Source organism: Salmo salar, chromosome ssa17 (genome assembly GCF_905237065.1).
Source record: "Salmo salar chromosome ssa17, Ssal_v3.1, whole genome shotgun sequence".
NCBI lineage: Eukaryota > Metazoa > Chordata > Actinopteri > Salmoniformes > Salmonidae > Salmo > Salmo salar.
In genome coordinates this window covers 27,625,805-27,645,644 of record NC_059458.1, presented here as the reverse complement: position 1 = coordinate 27,645,644, position 19,840 = coordinate 27,625,805, and the positions used below count along the sequence as shown (strand labels likewise).

The 19,840-nt window shown below is 50.3% G+C and overlaps 1 protein-coding gene across 1 annotated transcript in view; it reads right to left on the bottom strand.

Annotated features, from left to right (window-relative positions):
- Positions 1-19,840, bottom strand: part of agap1 (ArfGAP with GTPase domain, ankyrin repeat and PH domain 1) — a 310,237-nt gene that overhangs the window by 163,955 nt on the left and 126,442 nt on the right. Inside the window, 5 exon segments of the mRNA XM_045699311.1 lie at positions 4,379-4,513; positions 5,224-5,365; positions 7,404-7,489; positions 18,409-18,496; positions 18,777-18,835. Of these exon segments, the coding sequence (XP_045555267.1) occupies positions 4,379-4,513; positions 5,224-5,365; positions 7,404-7,489; positions 18,409-18,496; positions 18,777-18,835 (510 nt within the window).

Genomic DNA, 19,840 nt, shown 5'->3' with positions numbered 1-19,840 from the left:
ACTCGGTACTGGTTCCTGTGTATATAGCCTAGTTATCATTGACTCTGTACTGGTTCCTGTGTATATAGCCTAGTTATCATTGACTCGGTACTGGTTCCTGTGTATATAGCCTAGTTATCATTGACTCAGTACTGGTTCCTGTGTATATAGCCTAGTTATCATTGACTCTGTACTGGTACCTGTGTATATAGCCTAGTTATCATTGACTCGGTACTGGTTCCTGTGTATATAGCCTAGTTATCATTGACTCAGTACTGGTCCCCGTGTATATAGCCTAGTTATCATTGACTCAGTACTGGTTCCTGTGTATATAGCCAAGTTATCATTGACTCAGTACTGGTTCCTGTATATATAGCCTAGTTATCATTGACTCAGTACTGGTCCCTGTGTATATAGCCTAGTTATCATTGACTCTGTACTGGTCCCTGTGTATATAGCCTAGTTGACACTGGGATGGTATCTATCTAGAGCCGGCTGCATCTGCTGCACTCACCAAAACAGAGGGCTGTTACAATCATCTCACTGTACATAAACTAACACGCGCACACACACACACACACACACACACACACACACACCATCAAATCCCAGAGAAGTGTGTGCTGCAGGGCCGGGGTTCCCATAGAGAGAATGAGTAAACTGAACACCTTCAGATCCAGCTGATTTCCCTGGAGTAGGAATAGATCTGGAGGCTGCTGTCAGTCAGTCAGTCTGGAGGCTGCTGTCAGTCAGTCAGTCAGTCTGGAGGCTGCTGTCAGTCAGTCAGTCAGTCTGGAGGCTGCTGTCAGTCAGTCAGTCAGTCTGGAGGCTGCTGTCAGTCAGTCTGGAGGCTGCTGTCAGTCAGTCAGTCAGTCTGGAGGCAGTCTGGAGGCTACTGTCAGTCAGTCTGGAGGCTACTGTCAGTCAGTCTGGAGGCAGTCTGGAGGCTACTGTCAGTCAGTCTGGAGGCTACTGTCAGTCAGTCTGGAGGCTACTGTCAGTCAGTCAGTCTGGAGGCTACTGTCAGTCAGTCAGTCTGGAGGCTGCTGTCAGTCAGTCAGTCAGTCTGGAGGCTGCTGTCAGTCAGTCAGTCAGTCTGGAGGCTGCTGTCAGTCAGTCAGTCAGTCTGGAGGCTGCTGTCAGTCAGTCTGGAGGCTGCTGTCAGTCAGTCAGTCAGTCAGTCTGGAGGCTGCTGTCAGTCAGTCAGTCAGTCTGGAGGCTGCTGTCAGTCAGTCTGGAGGCTACTGTCAGTCAGTCTGGAGGCAGTCTGGAGGCTACTGTCAGTCAGTCTGGAGGCTACTGTCAGTCAGTCTGGAGGCTACTGTCAGTCAGTCAGTCTGGAGGCTACTGTCAGTCAGTCTGGAGGCTGCTGTCAGTCAGTCAGTCAGTCTGGAGGCTGCTGTCAGTCAGTCAGTCAGTCTGGAGGCTGCTGTCAGTCAGTCAGTCAGTCTGGAGGCTACTGTCAGTCAGTCTGGAGGCTACTGTCAGTCAGTCGAGCTACTGTCAGTCAGTCTGGAGGCTGCTGTCAGTCAGTCAGTCTGGAGGCTACTGTCAGTCAGTCAGTCAGTCTGGAGGCTACTGTCAGTCAGTCGACAGGTCAGTCTGGAGGCTGCTGTCAGTCAGTCAGTCAGTCTGGAGGCTACTGTCAGTCAGTCAGTCAGTCTGGAGGCTACTGTCTGTCAGTCTGGAGGCTGCTGTCAGTCAGTCAGTCAGTCTGGAGGCTACTGTCAGTCAGTCTGGAGGCTGCTGTCAGTCAGTCTGGAGGCTACTGTCAGTCAGTCTGGAGGCTACTGTCAGTCAGTCTGGAGGCTACTGTCTGTCAGTCTGGAGGCAGTCTGGAGGCTACTGTCAGTCAGTCTGGAGGCTACTGTCAGTCAGTCTGGAGGCTACTGTCAGTCAGTCTGGAGGCTACTGTCAGTCAGTCTGGAGGCTACTGTCTGTCAGTCTGGAGGCTACTGTCTGTCAGTCTGGAGGCTACTGTCTGTCAGTCTGGAGGCTACTGTCAGTCAGTCTGGAGGCAGTCTGGAGGCTACTGTCAGTCAGTCTGGAGGCAGTCTGGAGGCTACTGTCAGTCAGTCTGGAGGCTACTGTCAGTCAGTCTGGAGGCTACTGTCAGTCAGTCTGGAGGCAGTCTGGAGGCTACTGTCAGTCAGTCTGGAGGCTACTGTCAGTCAGTCAGTCTGGAGGCTACTGTCTGTCAGTCTGGAGGCTACTGTCTGTCAGTCTGGAGGCTACTGTCTGTCAGTCTGGAGGCTACTGTCTGTCAGTCTGGAGGCTACTGTCTGTCAGTCTGGAGGCTACTGTCTGTCTGGAGGCAGTCTGGCGGCTGCTGTCTGACACCCCAAACCACTTCTAAACCACTTGTAAATCCACTGAGACCTCTTTTACTCTTTCAAACCATCTATCGATGGATTCAGGTTGGAAACACCACAGTCTGATTTCAAGAGTGCATAATGAAAAACTGATTATAAATGTCTTGCATTTGATCATGTCTGAAAACAGAGCCTCAGTAGTCATATTGAAAGAGACTTTCAGATGGACACCAGCAGGGCTCCACAGAAACGCTGGTCTGAAGAGATCACAACAGTCTTCATGTGTATTCACCTACTGCTCTCTAGTGGTCAGTCAATGTAATGACAACCTTTTCTCACCTGGACACACAATGGTCATTAAGGGTTTTAGATTTATCATGTTTACCATCATTCATTTCATGATGAATCATTTCGAAATCCACGTTCTTGGTTACAGAAAATAGCATTTTGTGATACAAGTGGAAATAAAACAGCAATGAGTCCAGCAGACTAGAGTGACACACACACACACACGACACACACACACACACACACACACACACACACACACACACACACAGCGACACACACACAGCGACACACACACACACACAGCGACACACACACACACACAGCGAGACACACACACAGCGAGACACACACACAGCGAGACACACACACAGCGAGACACACACACAGCGAGACACACACACAGAGAGACCAGACACACACACAGAGAGACACACACACACACAGAGAGACACACACACAGAGAGACACACACACAGAGAGACACACAGAGAGACACACAGAGAGACACACAGAGAGACACACAGAGAGACACACAGAGAGACACTTGTCATTGTGGAGGATGATTTGGTGTATCGGGGGCTGCTGGTAATGAACCACTGATTGCATGCCATATATTTCACTAATTACAGCCTAGCTGGGCCCATGATGACACCCCAGCTTTATTCATGAGTTACAGCTTGGTGATTAATATAGGTGATATAGCAGAACAGCCTCAGGATTGACTCTTACTGGAGCAGGGCTCCTACCTGGTATTAACATGGGTGACCACACTATAGTAGTATAGTGAAGACTTCTAGAAGACATCGCCTCCAACAAGCTGCTATAGACCATACAGGTCCATTCTGAACAGAGTCTAGCTAGACAACACTGTGGACACCAGGACATAGTGGCTTCATGGAGCCATTCTGACATGAGTCACTGATCAGACGCTCTTATCCAGAGACTTACAGTAGTGAGTGCAGACCTTCTCATACTTTCTATGGAGACATGGACACTTTAATGAAGAGGGAATGAAAGGTCAGCCATATTTCTCAGGGGCAAAGGGTGTCCAAGGTCAGCCATATTTCTTGATGGAAAAGGGAGTCCAAGAACAGCCATATATATTTTGGAGTTAAAGGTCAGCCATATTTCTTGATGGAAAAGGGAGTCCAAGAACAGCCATATATATTTTGGAGTTAAAGGTCAGCCATATTTCTTGAGCCATCCTCTCCCTCTCATTCCTCATCATGTGTTTTATGTATTTCTCCATGCTGGTTGAGATCATGTGACGTGGCCAGCGAATGGCTGGTGCTGCTGGACTGGGCGCCGTTGTCCATAAGAGGGACATTGTGACTCAGCCCGCTCCCCTCCCTGTATTATAAAATGGAATTGCGGTTCTGTTCAGCTAAATAGGTGAGAGGGTCCATTTAATGGTTCATTGACAGATGATTACGACCAAGCAAACGGCCAGTCATCAGGGGGAATGTCACCTTGCTGTTTCCTGTCATGTCTTTATGAAGGAAGGAAGGAGCTTTGGCTGCACACTGTAGAGATGTATGAATTACAGGTAGTGGGTTCAGCTGACCAACTGTATTTTATGGCTGATAATTGCTACCCCAAATGAAACCAAATCCACAACCTGTGAGAAACATTTAACCTGCATAAACACATTCTAAAATGTCTATTCTCATAAGTCTGTCTCCCAACTTCCTGTATCTAAGTTGTGTTGAATCTACAGTTATTGTTGAGTTAGAACAGACAACTCAAAGGGTGAGTTATCTTAGTTTTCTATAACATCTCCGGTGGAGTAGTCTTACCGTCCTGGAAGACCCGTTCCACATTGAGGCCGTAGGTGGCACACGTCTCATAGTAGGTGCAACGCTTCAGGTCGTTGGACAGCTTGCGTGCTCGCGTGTCATCGATGACCCGGGGATTGGCTGAGCTGATAGCGTCTGCAATCACAGAAATAGCCAATCATGTGGCGCCCTCTAGTGCTGATAGAGAGGAAGTGCATGTCTTATTGCAGTAATTCCAAACAGGCGTTAGGTGGCAGAGGCACTCCAAGGAAGGGACTTCAGATAGCTGGACAAAAGATGCAACAAAGTGTATGGAACAATGGTGTAACCAAGTATTCTGTTCATGCACTTTGTGTGTGTGTCTCTGCGTGCCAGTGTGTGTGTGTGTCTCTGCGTGCCAGTGTGTGTGTGTGTCTCTGCGTGTGTGTGTGTCTCTGCGTGCCAGTGTGTGTGTGTGTGTGTGTCTCTGCGTGCCAGTGTGTGTGTGTGTGTGTGTGTCTCTGCGTGCCAGGTGTGTGTGTGTGTGTCTCTGCGTGCCAGGTGTGTGTGTGTGTGTCTCTGCGTGCCAGTGTGTGTGTGTGTCTCTGCGTCAGTTGTGTGTGTGTGTGTGTCTCTGCGTGCCAGTGTGTGTGTGTGTGTGTGTGTGTCTCTGCGTGCCAGTGGTGTGTGTGTGTGTCTCTGCGTGCCAGTGGTGTGTGTGTGTGTGTCTCTGCGTGCCAGTGTGTGTGTGTGTCTCTGCGTGCCAGTGTGTGTGTGTGTCTCTGCGTGCCAGGGTGTGTGTGTGTGTGTCTCTGCGTGCCAGTGTGTGTGTGTGTGTGTGTGTGTGTGTGTGTGTGTGTGTGTGTGTGTGTGTGTGTGTGTCTCACCTTGCGTCCCCACCAGCACCAGAGGTACCTCAGCAGTGTTGCGGTAGTTAGCCATGCGGCTGTAGTAATGGTAGACTGTCTGGAAACTGATCTCATCCTCCAGACTGAACACAAATATCACTGCATCCACCCACAGGGAAAACTGGAGAGACAGAGGAAGAGAGAGGGGGGAAAGAGAGAGGGGGGAAAGAGAGAGGGGGAGAGAGAGAGAGGGAGAGAGACAGGGGAAGAGAGAGGGGGGGAAGAGAGAGGGGGGGAGAGAGAGAGGAAGAGAGAGGGGGGAAAGAGAGAGGGGGAGAGAGAGAGGAAGAGAGAGGGGGGAAAGAGAGAGAGCGGGAGAGAGACAGAGGAAGAGAGAGGGGGGAAAGAGAGAGAGGGGGAGAGAGACAGAGGAAGAGAGAGGGGGAAGAGAGAGAGCGGGAGAGAGACAGAGGAAGAGAGAGGGGGGAAAGAGAGAGAGCGGGAGAGAGACAGAGGAAGAGAGAGGGGGGAAAGAGAGAGAGCGGGAGAGAGACAGAGGAAGAGAGAGGGGGGAAAGAGAGAGAGCGGGAGAGAGACAGAGGAAGAGAGAGGGGGAAAGTGAGAGAGCGGGAGAGAGACAGAGGAAGAGAGAGGGGGGAAAGAGAGAGAGCGGGAGAGAGACAGAGGAAGAGAGAGGGGGGAAAGAGAGAGAGCGGGAGAGAGACAGAGGAAGAGAGAGGGGGGAAGAGAGAGAGGGGGAGAGAGACAGAGGAAGAGAGAGGGGGGGAAGAGAGAGAGCGGGAGAGAGACAGAGGAAGAGAGAGGGGGGAAAGGAGAGAGCGGGAGAGAGACAGAGGAAGAGAGAGGGGGGAAAGAGAGAGAGCGGGAGAGAGACAGAGGAAGAGAGAGGGGGGAAAGAGAGAGAGCGGGAGAGAGACAGAGGAAGAGAGAGGGGGGAAAGAGAGAGAGCGGGAGAGAGACAGAGGAAGAGAGAGGGGGGAAAGTGAGAGAGCGGGAGAGAGACAGAGGAAGAGAGAGGGGGAAAGAGAGAGAGCGGGAGAGAGACAGAGGAAGAGAGAGGGGGGAAAGTGAGAGAGCGGGAGAGAGACAGAGGAAGAGAGAGGGGGGAAAGAGAGAGAGCGGGAGAGAGAGAGAGGAAGAGAGCGGGAGAGAGACAGAGGAAGAGAGAGGGGGGAAGAGAGAGAGCGGGAGAGAGACAGAGGAAGAGAGAAGGGGGAAGAGAGAGGCGGGAGAGGAAGAGAGAGGGGGGAAAGAGAGAGAGCGGGAGAGAGACAGAGGAAGAGAGAGGGGGGAAAGAGAGAGAGCGGGAGAGAGACAAGGACAGTAAGGTTAAAGCTAGAATCCTTAGTTGCTACATCTATTTTTGGACTTCTAAATTAATTATACACACACACACACACACACACACACACACACCAATTGATTCTTGAAGAATATAACTTGCCTCATGAGCTTAGTTCAACTGTCGTAGCCCAACAGAAACCAAAATACAAGCTTGTTTTACGCCAATGTATGTAAACACACACTATATAGCCTGAAAACCTGGTTAAAATGCTACGTTTGATATGATATGGATGGTCAGTGCAGGTGTCCATAACCCTATGAACTAGAGTGGCAACATTTCTCAGCTTTTTACCAAAACAGGGGCGGGGCTACGCTTTTAATATTGTTTCAAATAAGGATTGTAGCTTTAACACAGGTTAGTGGTTCAGACTGCATGTGTGGTTAGGTTAGAGAGCATCCGTTTCCAGGACGCAGACTAACACTCGTTCTGGATTAAAAAGGATGATCAACAGAGAATTCTAATAAAGTGGAGTTTTACTCTCGGACTAAATCGGTTTAGTCTGTGTACAGGAAACCCACCCTGTCATCAACCCACAGATGATAGTGCCATGTTAATACAGCCATGTTAATACAGCCATGTTAATACAGCCATGTAGCCATGTTAATACAGCCATGTTAATACATACAGCCATGTTAATACATACAGCCATGTTAATACATACAGCCATGTTAATACATACAGCCATGTTAATACAGCCATGTTAATACATACAGCCATGTTAATACAGCCATGTTAATACATACAGCCATGTTAATACAGCCATGTTAATACATACAGCCATGTTATACATACAGCCATGTTAATACATACAGCCATGTTAATACAGCCATGTTAATACAGCTGTAATCCCAACCTGAGCCTCTGGAGGGCCTCCTTCGTCTCTGATTAGCAATAGGTTGCTCTGTCCGTCCACCACTATCTCCTTCTTAAAACGGCCCCCTGCAGGAACAACACATAGGATGAGAGAGAGGAGAGGGACGAACATGGAGATGGATCAAATACTACATGAATAACCACAGTAAAACTAAAGTCACTTAGCTTTTAGTCCAATGTCACATTTCATCTGTTGATACCTCAGCAGGATAGCTTTTTAGAGTTAGACCAGCTAGAGTGAATTCAATTAACTGTTGATGATGTAATAAATGGCTAGTAAACATGATTTGATGAGGTTATGGTAGTGATAAGGAGACATGATCAATGGACACACACACTGAAGATGTCAGCTGTCCAGGACTAGATGGTGATAATGACTACCCACAGGAGAATGAGAGGAACGCTGCTGTACAGGTAAACCACACACAGAGATGACAGCTCTGTGTGTGTGTGTGTGTGTGTGTGTGTGTGTGTGTGTGTGTGTGTGTGTGTGTGTGTGTCCATTGAACACAACACATTCCAGCAGGTCATTCCTCAAAAAAACATGTTTTATCTATGAGAACTGTTAGAATGATGTTCTCTCACAATATGACCTTCAACTCCTCCACCAACACCCTATTCTCTGGCCTAGATGCTCTTAGGCTGACCTATGAACCTTGACCTCAGATGGAAAGGTCAGACGGTATAGGACGCGACCAAGGGGGGAGTGGTAAAGTACTTCCTGTCCCGGGGCTTAAGCAGCCTTGGGGAGCCAGCCTTGGGGAGCCAGCCTTGGGGAGCCAGCCTATGGGAGCCAGCCTATGGGAGCCAGCCTATGGGAGCCAGCCTATGGGAGCCAGCCTATGGGAGTGTCATGTAGCTCAGTGTTCCCAACTGGGAGTACTTGGCCTATCCACAGGGGGTACTTGGCCTATCCATGAGATCATAGGCCTACTGGTAAAATTCATAGGTACTCTGGGCAGAGCAAAATTCAGTTGGTGGTACAGTAACCAAACAAGGATGGGAATCACTGCTGTAACATAGTGTCACGTAGCATAGCATTACTGACATCTAACTATCTGCCTGCACTGAGAGAGAGATAAGAGAGAGAGAGAGAGAGAGAGAGATGAAGAGAGAGAGAAAGAGAGATGAAGAGAGAGAGAAAGAGAGAGAGATGAAGAGAGAGGGGGAGAGAGATGAAGAGAGAGGGGGAGAGAGATGAAGGGAGAGAGAGAGAAAACAACGGGCCAGGTCCGGGACAGACTGAACACACTGTGCAGCACTTTTACACACAAAAAATGATGTCCGAAAATAAAGCCGTTTAACTGTCAAAAATACCCTCTAATATAGCTCAGGTCTGAAGTGTGTGAGCCGCTGCTAACCATATCTGTGGTGTTTGGGGGTTGGAATGTGAGCCGCTGCTAACCATATCTGTGGTGTTTGGGTTTGGAATGTGAGCCGCTGCTAACCATATCTGTGGTGTTTGGGGATTGGAATGTGAGCCGCTGCTAACCATATCTGTGGTGTTTGGGGGTTGGAATGTGAGCCGCTGCTAACCATATCTGTGATGTTTGGGGATTGGAATGGGAGCCGCTGCTAACCATATCTGTGGTGTTTGGGGATTGGAATGTGAGCCGCTGCTAACCATATCTGTGGTGTTTGGGGGTTGGAATGTGAGCCGCTGCTAACCATATCTGTGGTGTTTGGGGATTGGAATGTGAGCCGCTGCTAACCATATCTGTGGTGTTTGGGGATTGGAATGTGAGCCGCTGCTAACCATATCTGTGGTGTTTGGGGGTTGGAATGTGAGCCGCTGCTAACCATATCTGTGGTGTTTGAGGTTTGGAATGTGAGCCGCTGCTAACCATATCTGTGGTGTTTGGGGGTTGGAATGTGAGCCGCTGCTAACCATATCTGTGGTGTTTGGGGGTTGGAATGTGAGCCGCTGCTAACCATATCTGTGGTGTTTGGGGGTTGGAATGGGAGCCGCTGCTAACCATATCTGTGGTGTTTGGGGGATTGGAATGTGAGCCGCTGCTAACCATATCTGTGGTGTTTGGGGGTTGGAATGTGAGCCGCTGCTAACCATATCTGTGGTGTTTGGGGATTGGAATGTGAGCCGCTGCTAACCATATCTGTGGTGTTTGGGGATTGGAATGTGAGCCGCTGCTAACCATATCTGTGGTGTTTGGGGGTTGGAATGTGAGCCGCTGCGAACCATATCTGTGGTGTTTGGGGATTGGAATGTGAGCCGCTGCTAACCATATCTGTGGTGTTTGGGGATTGGAATGTGAGCCGCTGCTAACCATATCTGTGGTGTTTGGGGGTTGGAATGTGAGCCGCTGCTAACCATATCTGTGGTGTTTGGGGGTTGGAATGTGAGCCGCTGCTAACCATATCTGTGGTGTTTGGGGATTGGAATGTGAGCCGCTGCTAACCATATCTGTGGTGTTTGGGGATTGGAATGTGAGCCGCTGCTAACCATATCTGTGGTGTTTGGGGGTTGGAATGTGAGCCGCTGCTAACCATATCTGTGGTGTTTGGGGGTTGGAATGTGAGCCGCTGCTAACCATATCTGTGGTGTTTGGGGTTTGGAATGTGAGCCGCTGCTAACCATATCTGTGGTGTTTGGGGATTGGAATGTGAGCCGCTGCTAACCATATCTGTGGTGTTTGGGGGTTGGAATGTGAGCCGCTGCTAACCATATCTGTGGTGTTTGGGGGATTGGAATGGGAGCCGCTGCTAACCATATCTGTGGTGTTTGGGGATTGGAATGTGAGCCGCTGCTAACCATATCTGTGGTGTTTGGGGGTTGGAATGTGAGCCGCTGCTAACCATATCTGTGGTGTTTGGGGATTGGAATGTGAGCCGCTGCTAACCATATCTGTGGTGTTTGGGGATTGGAATGTGAGCCGCTGCTAACCATATCTGTGGTGTTTGGGGATTGGAATGTGAGCTGCTGCTAACCATATCTGTGGTGTTTGGGGATTGGAATGTGAGCCGCTGCTAACCATATCTGTGGTGTTTGGGAATTGGAATGTGAGCCGCTGCTAACCATATCTGTGGTGTTTGGGGATTGGAATGTGAGCTGCTGCTAACCATATCTGTGGTGTTTGGGGATTGGAATGTGAGCCAGGCCAGGCAGGGAACCCATAATGACATGGTTAACTGGCTGTTTGTGTTGTGTGTGTGTGTGTGTGTGTGTGTGTGTGTGTAACAGGAAGAGGCTAGGCCATGGGTCAGTCAGCCAGCCAGCACCACACAGCAGCAGCTCTTCCCAAAGTATTTTCCAGCTTTTTCCAGCTGCGGGGTTATGGAAGGAAGCCCCCTCCAATCTGCTCAGGGGGGAGATTGGCGGAGGGCTGGGTGGGGCATGGGGGAGGAAAGAGGTGGCGGGGGCACAGTCCAGTTATAGACTGAAGCATGGTGGGTATTTTGAGCGCTCTGGCGAGGGCCTCTTGAAGAGAGAGGGCCTCTCTGCTCTCCAAGCAGCTCCAAGTGGACTCCATCCATGCACAGGAAAAATAAGAAAATGTGTATGGAAAATCCCTAATTATAAATATGCACCAAAATACACACACCCTCGTACTTGTACGCAGAGAAAATCCTCATTTTATATATATATCTATGTCATATATATATATATTATATATATATTTTCTTTTAATTTAATTTATTTATTTAACCTAACTAGGCAAGAACAAATTCTTATTTACAATGAAGGCCTACCGGGGAACAGTTCTGTTCAGGCAGAACCACAGATTTTTACCTTGTCAGCTCGGGGATTTGATCCAACAACCTTTCGGTTACTAGTCCAACACTCTAACCACTAGGCTACCTGCTGGTTACTGGTCCAACGCTCTAACCACTAGGCTACCTGCTGGTTACTGGCCCAACGCTCTAACCACTAGGCTACCTGCTGGTTACTGGCCCAACGCTCTAACCACTAGGCTACCTGCTGGTTACTGGTCCAACGCTCTAACCACTAGGCTACCTGCTGGTTACTGGTCCAAGGCTCTAACCACTAGGCTACCTGCTGGTTACTGGCCCAACGCTCTAACCACTAGGCTACCTGCTGGTTACTAGTCCAACGCTCTAACCACCAGGCTACCTGCTGGTTACTGGTCCAACGCTCTAACCACTAGGCTACCTGCTGGTTACTGGTCCAACGCTCTAACCACTAGGCTACCTGCTGGTTACTGGCCCAACGCTCTAACCACTAGGCTACCTGCTGGTTACTGGCCCAACGCTCTAACCACTAGGCTACCTGCTGGTTACTGGTCCAACGCTCTAACCACTAGGCTACCTGCTGGTTACTGGCCCAACGCTCTAACCACTAGGCTACCTGCTGGTTACTGGTCCAACGCTCTAACCACTAGGCTACCTGCTGGTTACTGGTCCAACGCTCTAACCACTAGGCTACCTGCTGGTTACTGGTCCAATGCTCTAACCACTAGGCTGCCTGCTGGTTACTAGTCCAACGCTCTAACCACTAGGCTACCTGCTGGTTACTGGTCCAACGCTCTAACCACTAGGCTGCCTGCTGGTTACTAGTCAAACGCTCTAACCACTAGGCTACCTGCTGGTTACTGGTTCAACGCTCTAACCACTAGGCTACCTGCTGGTTACTGGTCCAACGCTCTAACCACTAGGCTACCTGCTGGTTACTGGTCCAACGCTCTAACCACTAGGCTACCTGCTGGTTACTGGTCCAACGCTCTAACCACTAGGCTACCTGCTGGTTCCTGGTCCAACGCTCTAACCACTAGGCTACCTGCTGGTTACTGGTCCAACGCTCTAACCTCTAGGCTACCTGCTGGTTACTGGTCCAACGCTCTACCTGCTGGTTACTAGTCCAACGCTCTAACCACTAGGCTACCTGCTGGTTACTAGTCCAATGCTCTAACCACTAGGCTACCTGCTGGTTACTGGTCCAACGCTCTAACCTCTAGGATACCTGCTGGTTACTGGTCCAACGCTGTACCTGCTGGTTACTAGTCCAACGCTCTAACCACTAGGCTACCTGCTGGTTACTGGTCCAATGCTCTAACCACTAGGCTACCTGCTGGTTACTGGTCCAACGCTCTAACCACTAGGCTACCTGCTGGTTACTAGTCAAACGCTCTAACCACTAGGCTACCTGCTGGTTACTGGTTCAACGCTCTAACCACTAGGCTACCTGCTGGTTACTGGTCCAACGCTCTAACCACTAGGCTACCTGCTGGTTACTGGTCCAACGCTCTAACCACTAGGCTACCTGCTGGTTACTGGTCCAACGCTCTAACCACTAGGCTACCTGCTGGTTCCTGGTCCAACGCTCTAACCACTAGGCTACCTGCTGGTTACTAGTCCAACGCTCTAACCACTAGGCTACCTGCTGGTTACTGGTCCAACGCTCTACCTGCTGGTTACTAGTCCAACGCTCTAACCACTAGGCTACCTGCTGGTTACTAGTCCAACGCTCTAACCACTAGGCTACCTGCTGGTTACTGGTCCAACGCTCTACCTGCTGGTTACTAGTCCAACGCTCTAACCACTAGGCTACCTGCTGGTTACTGGTCCAACGCTCTAACCACTAGGCTACCTGCTGGTTACTAGTCCAACGCTCTAACCACTAGGCTACCTGCTGGTTACTGGTCCAACGCTCTACCTGCTGGTTACTAGTCCAACGCTCTAACCACTAGGCTACCTGCTGGTTACTGGTCCAACGCTCTAACCACTAGATTACCTGCTGGTTACTAGTCCAACGCTCTAACCACTAGGCTACCTGCCGCCCCATTGGAGGTAGTGGTGCAGCTCTGCTCTCTGCTGAGTCAGCTGCGTGTGTGTGTGTGTGTGTGTGTGTGTGTGTGTGTGTGTGTGTGTGTGTGTGTGTGTGTGTGTGTGTACATATAGAGAAGGGGTGAGTTGTGGCTCCACAAATTAAACAGACAGAGTGACAGAGTGAAAAGGAGAGGGTTAGCTACGTGAAGCAACAAGCTAAATGTTAGCACAGCAGAAACTTGATCAGGTTCATCATCTAGCTGCTCGCTTGACTGTCACACTAGATTGTCTAAGTGGGAGTTACCTGGCTTGTGGCCATTCAGAGTAGGACTTTAGCTACAGAATGCATTGTTGTGGTGATATCTGGAATGATTATGGGCAACCTGACCTATTATCAAGCTGCTACTGTGAAATGATAAGGCCCTAGAGCAGAGAGGAAAACATTCCACAAGGGCCACAGACACACAGACAGACACACAGAATGAGACAAGAGGATAGTTACCTGCATCCACGTCAGCTAGTTACAAATGCAGCCAAGAAAAAAGACAGGAAATAAAAGCAAATCCAAGGTGCAGGAGAGTTATATTCTCAGTTCAAATTAAACACACAGAGAGACAGACAGACAGACAGACAGAGACAGACAGAGACAGAGACACTGCATAGATTCACCCTAGGTCAGAGAGGCTAGAGAGAAGACCAAGCATCCCAGGTTGAGTGTACAGCCTAGAGCTGTGAGAGGAGAGGGGGTAGGGAGAGTGCAGTGGGGTTATCACATCATCCCTGGTCAGTCAGTGGGTGGTAGAAGAGCAGGTATTTAAACAGATTCTAGTAGCTGTGGAGGCAAGCTTCCTAAAAACTCTTAACACGACGACGCTGTCTGTCACATGACCTACCATAACCTCACACACAACTATCCTGCTTTACGCCATCTACACTGGGCCCTTACGTTGTGTTAACATGGCAGCCAGCACGTTGCGGTGACGTTGTGAGAACGTTGTGAAAAGAGCCAGGTGTGTTTGGGTTGGTGTATTATAACCTATCATAATGTGTCCATTCATACGCTGTGTGTCTGAGAGGACCTGGGAGAGACCACCACAGCAGTCAGTACTAGCTGCCATTCCCTCTGCAGACTCCAGTCTACACACTAAGAATAGGCCTGGTTAGCGGCTCTGCAGCTGTGTGGTTAGGTGGTTACTAGGCTAGGCCGTAGCTGTGTGGTTAGGTGGTTACTAGGCTAGGCCGTAGCTGTGTGGTTAGGTGGTTACTAGGCTAGGCCGTAGCTGTGTGGTTAGGTGGTTACTAGGCTAGGCCGTAGCTGTGTGGTTAGGTGGTTACTAGGCTAGGCCGTAGCTGTGTGGTTAGGTGGTTACTAGGCTAGGCCGTAGCTGTGTGGTTAGGTGGTTACTAGGCTAGGCCGTAGCTGTGTGGTTAGGTGGTTACTAGGCTAGGCCGTAGCTGTGTGGTTAGGTGGTTACTAGGCTGAGGCCGTAGCTGTGTGGTTAGGTGGTTACTAGGCTAGGCCGTAGCTGTGTGGTTAGGTGGTTACTAGGCTGAGGCCGTAGCTGTGTGGTTAGGTGGGTTACTAGGCTAGGCCGTAGCTGTGTGGTTAGGTGGTTACTAGGCTAGGCCGTAGCTGTGTGGTTAGGTGGTTACTAGGCTAGGCCGTAGCTGTGTGGTTAGGTGGGTACTAGGCTAGGCCGTAGCTGTGTGGTTAGGTGGTTACTAGGCTAGGCCGTAGCTGTGTGGTTAGGTGGGTACTAGGCTAGGCCGTAGCTGTGTGGTTAGGTGGTTACTAGGCTAGGCCGTAGCTGTGTGGTTAGGTGGGTACTAGGCTAGGCCGTAGCTGTGTGGTTAGGTGGGTACTAGGCTAGGCCGTAGCTGTGTGGTTAGGTGGTTACTAGGCTAGGCCGTAGCTGTGTGGTTAGGTGGGTACTAGGCTAGGCCGTAGGAGCAACTACAGCAGCCTACAACTCAATCAATTACCAGGAGAACTGGGGACCGTCTTGGGAGCATCCATTTTTAGATAGGTGGTTAAGACAGTGTGTGTGATCAAGCAGGGATTTTCTATTTTTGTTAGGCCATTGGTCATGCAACAATTATATCAGAGTTCTTTTGGGTGGAAACACTTCCTAGATGGGCAGCGGTGCCAAGAATTTGCCTGGATCAAAGACCTAAGGCTTGTCATTTTAACTTCGCTAAAACACATTATTCTGCCTTCAAATGCTGGATTATGTTTCTCTTGGCAGCTGACTGTTGTAATCAAGAGGCAAAGAAGCGAAAAACACCCGTTGAGTTGTTGACATTTTTCTTTTTGGATATTCCTGAGCCTGCCACTGGCATGCACAGACTCAAGCCAGCAGCTAGGAAGAGTGACTGACAGACAAATACAGTGGGACACACAGATCATCTGACAGTTTTACTCTTGCATTTAATTGGGGTTAAGTCTCTCTGGATAAGAGCGACTGCTAAATGACTAAAATGCCAAATGTACATTTATGAGGCAACGTTTTCTACACAGACTCATAGGAACATGAGTGTTAGTGCTGAAATATTAACATGCTTAGGTCTCTGAAAGTAGAGCGTAGAGAGGGCTCCCATATGTGGGTGAGCAGAGCTGGCAGGGTGCCTCCTCTTAGCTTCAATAATGGATGCAGAGTATGGCTGTTTGTCTCCTCAGGGCCTGGACTGTACTGATGATGCTAACACGCTAACGCTACATGAAGGGCTACATCGCAATAGTGTCTGGTGACTTCCTCTCCTAATCTCCTTTCCTTCATCTGCATTGATATGAAGCCACATGAGAGCTGAAAGCAATACGACAGATGAGTGATGACTACCATGTATCTGACTGGTACCTGTCCACTTCTTTCAGACTACTGCAGCTGAACACGGGAAGAGGAGATCATTAAAGGAGGACACTGGACTATTGAGACGCAGCCTGGAGTGCAGGAGAGGACACTGGACTATTGAGACGCAGCCTGGAGTGGAGGAGAGGACACTGGACTATTGAGACGCAGCCTGGAGTGGAGGAGAGGACACTGGACTATTGAGACGCAGCCTGGAGTGGAGGAGAGGACACTGGACTATTGAGACGCAGCCTGGAGTGGAGGAGAGGACACTGGACTATTGAGACGCAGCCTGGAGTGGAGGAGAGGACACTGGACTATTGAGACGCAGCCTGGAGTGGAGGAGAGGACACTGGACTATTGAGACGCAGCCTGGAGTGCAGGAGAGGAGAGGACACTGGACTATTGAGACGCAGCCTGGAGTGCAGGAGAGGAGAGGACACTGGACTATTGAGACGCAGCCTGGAGTGCAGGAGAGGAGAGGTAACAGGGAGAGAAGCTGCAGGACTAACATACTGCTCTCTCCAGCTCCTTGTAGCTGGGTAGTTGGGTTAAGCAGGCGGTGTAGTTAAGCGTGAGCACGGCACCCTAGTTCATTTGTTAAGGCTTTCTAGGAAGCTTTTTCCTAACCAACCACACTGCTATCGACTGACAGACATGGGTATCTGAAATGGCACCCTATTCCCTATATAGTGCCCTACTACAAAGTAGTGAAAAGTATTCCCTATTCCCTATATAGTGCCCTACTACAAAGTAGTGAAAAGGGAGCCATTTCAGAGTCATCCACTGACTGGCACAGACGCACACTGGCACAGACGCACACTGGCACAGACGCACACTGGCACAGACGCACACAGGCACAGACGCACACTGGCACAGACGCACACTGGCACAGAGGCACACAGGCACGTAGACACACACTGGCACGTAGACACACACTGGCACGTAGACGCACACAGGCACAGACACACACTGGCACGTAGACGCACACTGGCACGTAGACGCACACTGGCACGTAGACGCACACTGGCACAGACGCACACTGGCACGTAGACGCACACTGGCACGTAGACGCACACTGGCACAGACGCACACTGGCACAGACGCACACTGGCACAGACGCACACTGGCACAGACGCACACTGGCACAGACGCCAGACGCACACTGGCACAGACGCACACTGGCACAGACACACACAGGCACAGACACACACAGGCACAGACACACACAGGCACAGACACACACAGGCACAGACACACACAGGCACAGACACACACTGACACAGACACACACAGGCACGTAGACACACACAGGCACGTAGACACACACAGGCACAGACACACACTGGCACAGACACACACTGACACAGACACACACTGGCACAGACACACAGGCACGTAGACACACACTGGCACAGACACACACAGGCACAGACACACACAGGCACAGACACACACAGGCACAGACACACACTGGCACAGACACACACTGGCACAGACACACACAGGCACGTAGACACACACTGGCACGTAGACACACACTGGCACGTAGACACACACTGGCACGTAGACACACACTGGCACGTAGACACACACTGGCACAGACACACACTGGCACAGACACACACTGGCACAGACACACACTGGCACAGACACACACTGGCACGTAGACACACACTGGCACGTAGACACACACTGGCACAGACACACACTGGCACAGACACACACTGGCACAGACACACACTGGCACAGACACACACTGGCACGTAGACACACACAGGCACGTAGACACACACTGGCACGTAGACACACACTGGCACGTAGACACACACTGGCACAGACACACACAGGCACGTAGACACACACTGGCACAGACACACACAGGCACGTAGACACACACAGGCACGTAGACACACACTGGCACGTACAGACACACACTGGCACGTAGACACACACTGGCACGTAGACACACACTGGCACGTAGACACACACTGGCACGTACAGACACACACTGGCACGTACAGACACACACTGGTACAGACACACACTGGTACGTACAGACGCACACTGGCACAGAGAGACACACACTGGTACGTACAGACGCACACTGGCACAGAGAGACGCACACGGGTACAGACAGACGCACACGGGTACAGACAGACACACACGGGTACAGACACACGGGTACAGACACACGGGTACAGACACACGGGTACAGACACACACGGGTACAGACAAGACACACACGGGTACAGACAAGACACACACGGGTACAGACAGACACACACGGGTACAGACAAGACACACACGGGTACAGACAGACACACACGGGTACAGACAGACACACACGGGTACAGACACAGACGTGGTGAGCAGTAGAGAGCACCCTGGTCTTACCTTCTGGAGATTCCTCCTGGACGTATGTTCCTGTCAGGTACCTGTGGACCAGCGCAGACTTCCCACTGGCCAGGTTACCCACAATGCCCTGGGGGAGGAAGAAGAAGAACAGGGAAGTGAGGTTGTTTCCTGGTTTTGCATATCTTCTACGTTGACTTGCAATAATCAGAATGGTTGTGCTGCAGTGGATAAAGCTGAGAAGAGCTTCAGAAGAAGACTGCCTCAGATGCATCCATGAATATAGACAATATGGAATATAGAGGAAGGCAATTATATTCTGTTTCAAGTTTTGACCTCATTCCTGGTCTGTGTACATCTACGTCCAGGAGAAGACTCACTGGAGCGTTTGTATCCAATTTCAGACTCACCACTTTGAGTTCTGGTACCGATCGGCTCAGGGTCCACTCCTGGCTGTTCACAAAGGCGTCTGCAACAAAGAGAGAGAAGCCTGTCAATCAACGGTACACACACGACCCAGATAACATCAGAGGTCTGACAAGCTGTAATATCTATGTCCTCCAGACGTCACGGCAACAAGGGTTCCAATCTGTTCCTGCTCAGTAGTCACCCACTAACAGGGAGGAAAGAGACGGATAAACGAGAAGAAAGGGGGGGTGAGGAGACGAGGAGGAGAGACTTCGGGGAGGATAGGAGCGTATCATTAAAGATGACAGCTGAGTGACAGCTAGGATCGCTGCATCCTCTCAGAGATACTTCCTGTCTGGTAGACCATATCAGCTGTACATACGCACTGAATAGCAAGTCAACAAGACCGACGATACACTACACTGAACAACTACTATACCAGCTGAACAAATCCTGAAGAATTACATTTCCATTTACGTCATTTAGCAGACGCTCTTATCCAGAGCGACTTACAAATTGGTGCATTCACCTTATGATATCCAGTGGAACAACCACTTTACAATAGTGCATCTAAATCTTTTAGGGGGGGGTTAGAAGGATTACTTTATCCTATCCCAGGTATTCCTTGAAGAGGTGGGGTTTCAGGTGTCTCCGGAAGGTGGTGATTGACTCCGCTGTCCTGGCGTCGTGAGGGAGCTTGTTCCACCATTGGGGTGCCAGAGCAGCGAACAGTTTTGACTGGGCTGAGCGGGAACTGTGCTTCCTCAGAGGTAGGGGGGCCAGCAGTCCAGAGGTGGATGAACGCAGTGCCCTTGTTTGGGTGTAGGGCCTGATCAGAGCCTGAAGGTATGGAGGTGCCGTTCCCTTCACAGCTCTGTAGGCAATCACCATGGTCTTGTAGCGGATGCGAGCTTCAACTGGAAGCCAGTGGAGAGAGCGGAGGAGCGGGGTGACGTGAGAGAACTTGGGAAGGTTGAACACCAGACGGGCTGCGGCGTTCTGGATGAGTTGTAGGGGTTTAATGGCACAGGCAGGGAGCCCAGCCAACAGCGAGTTGCAGTAATCC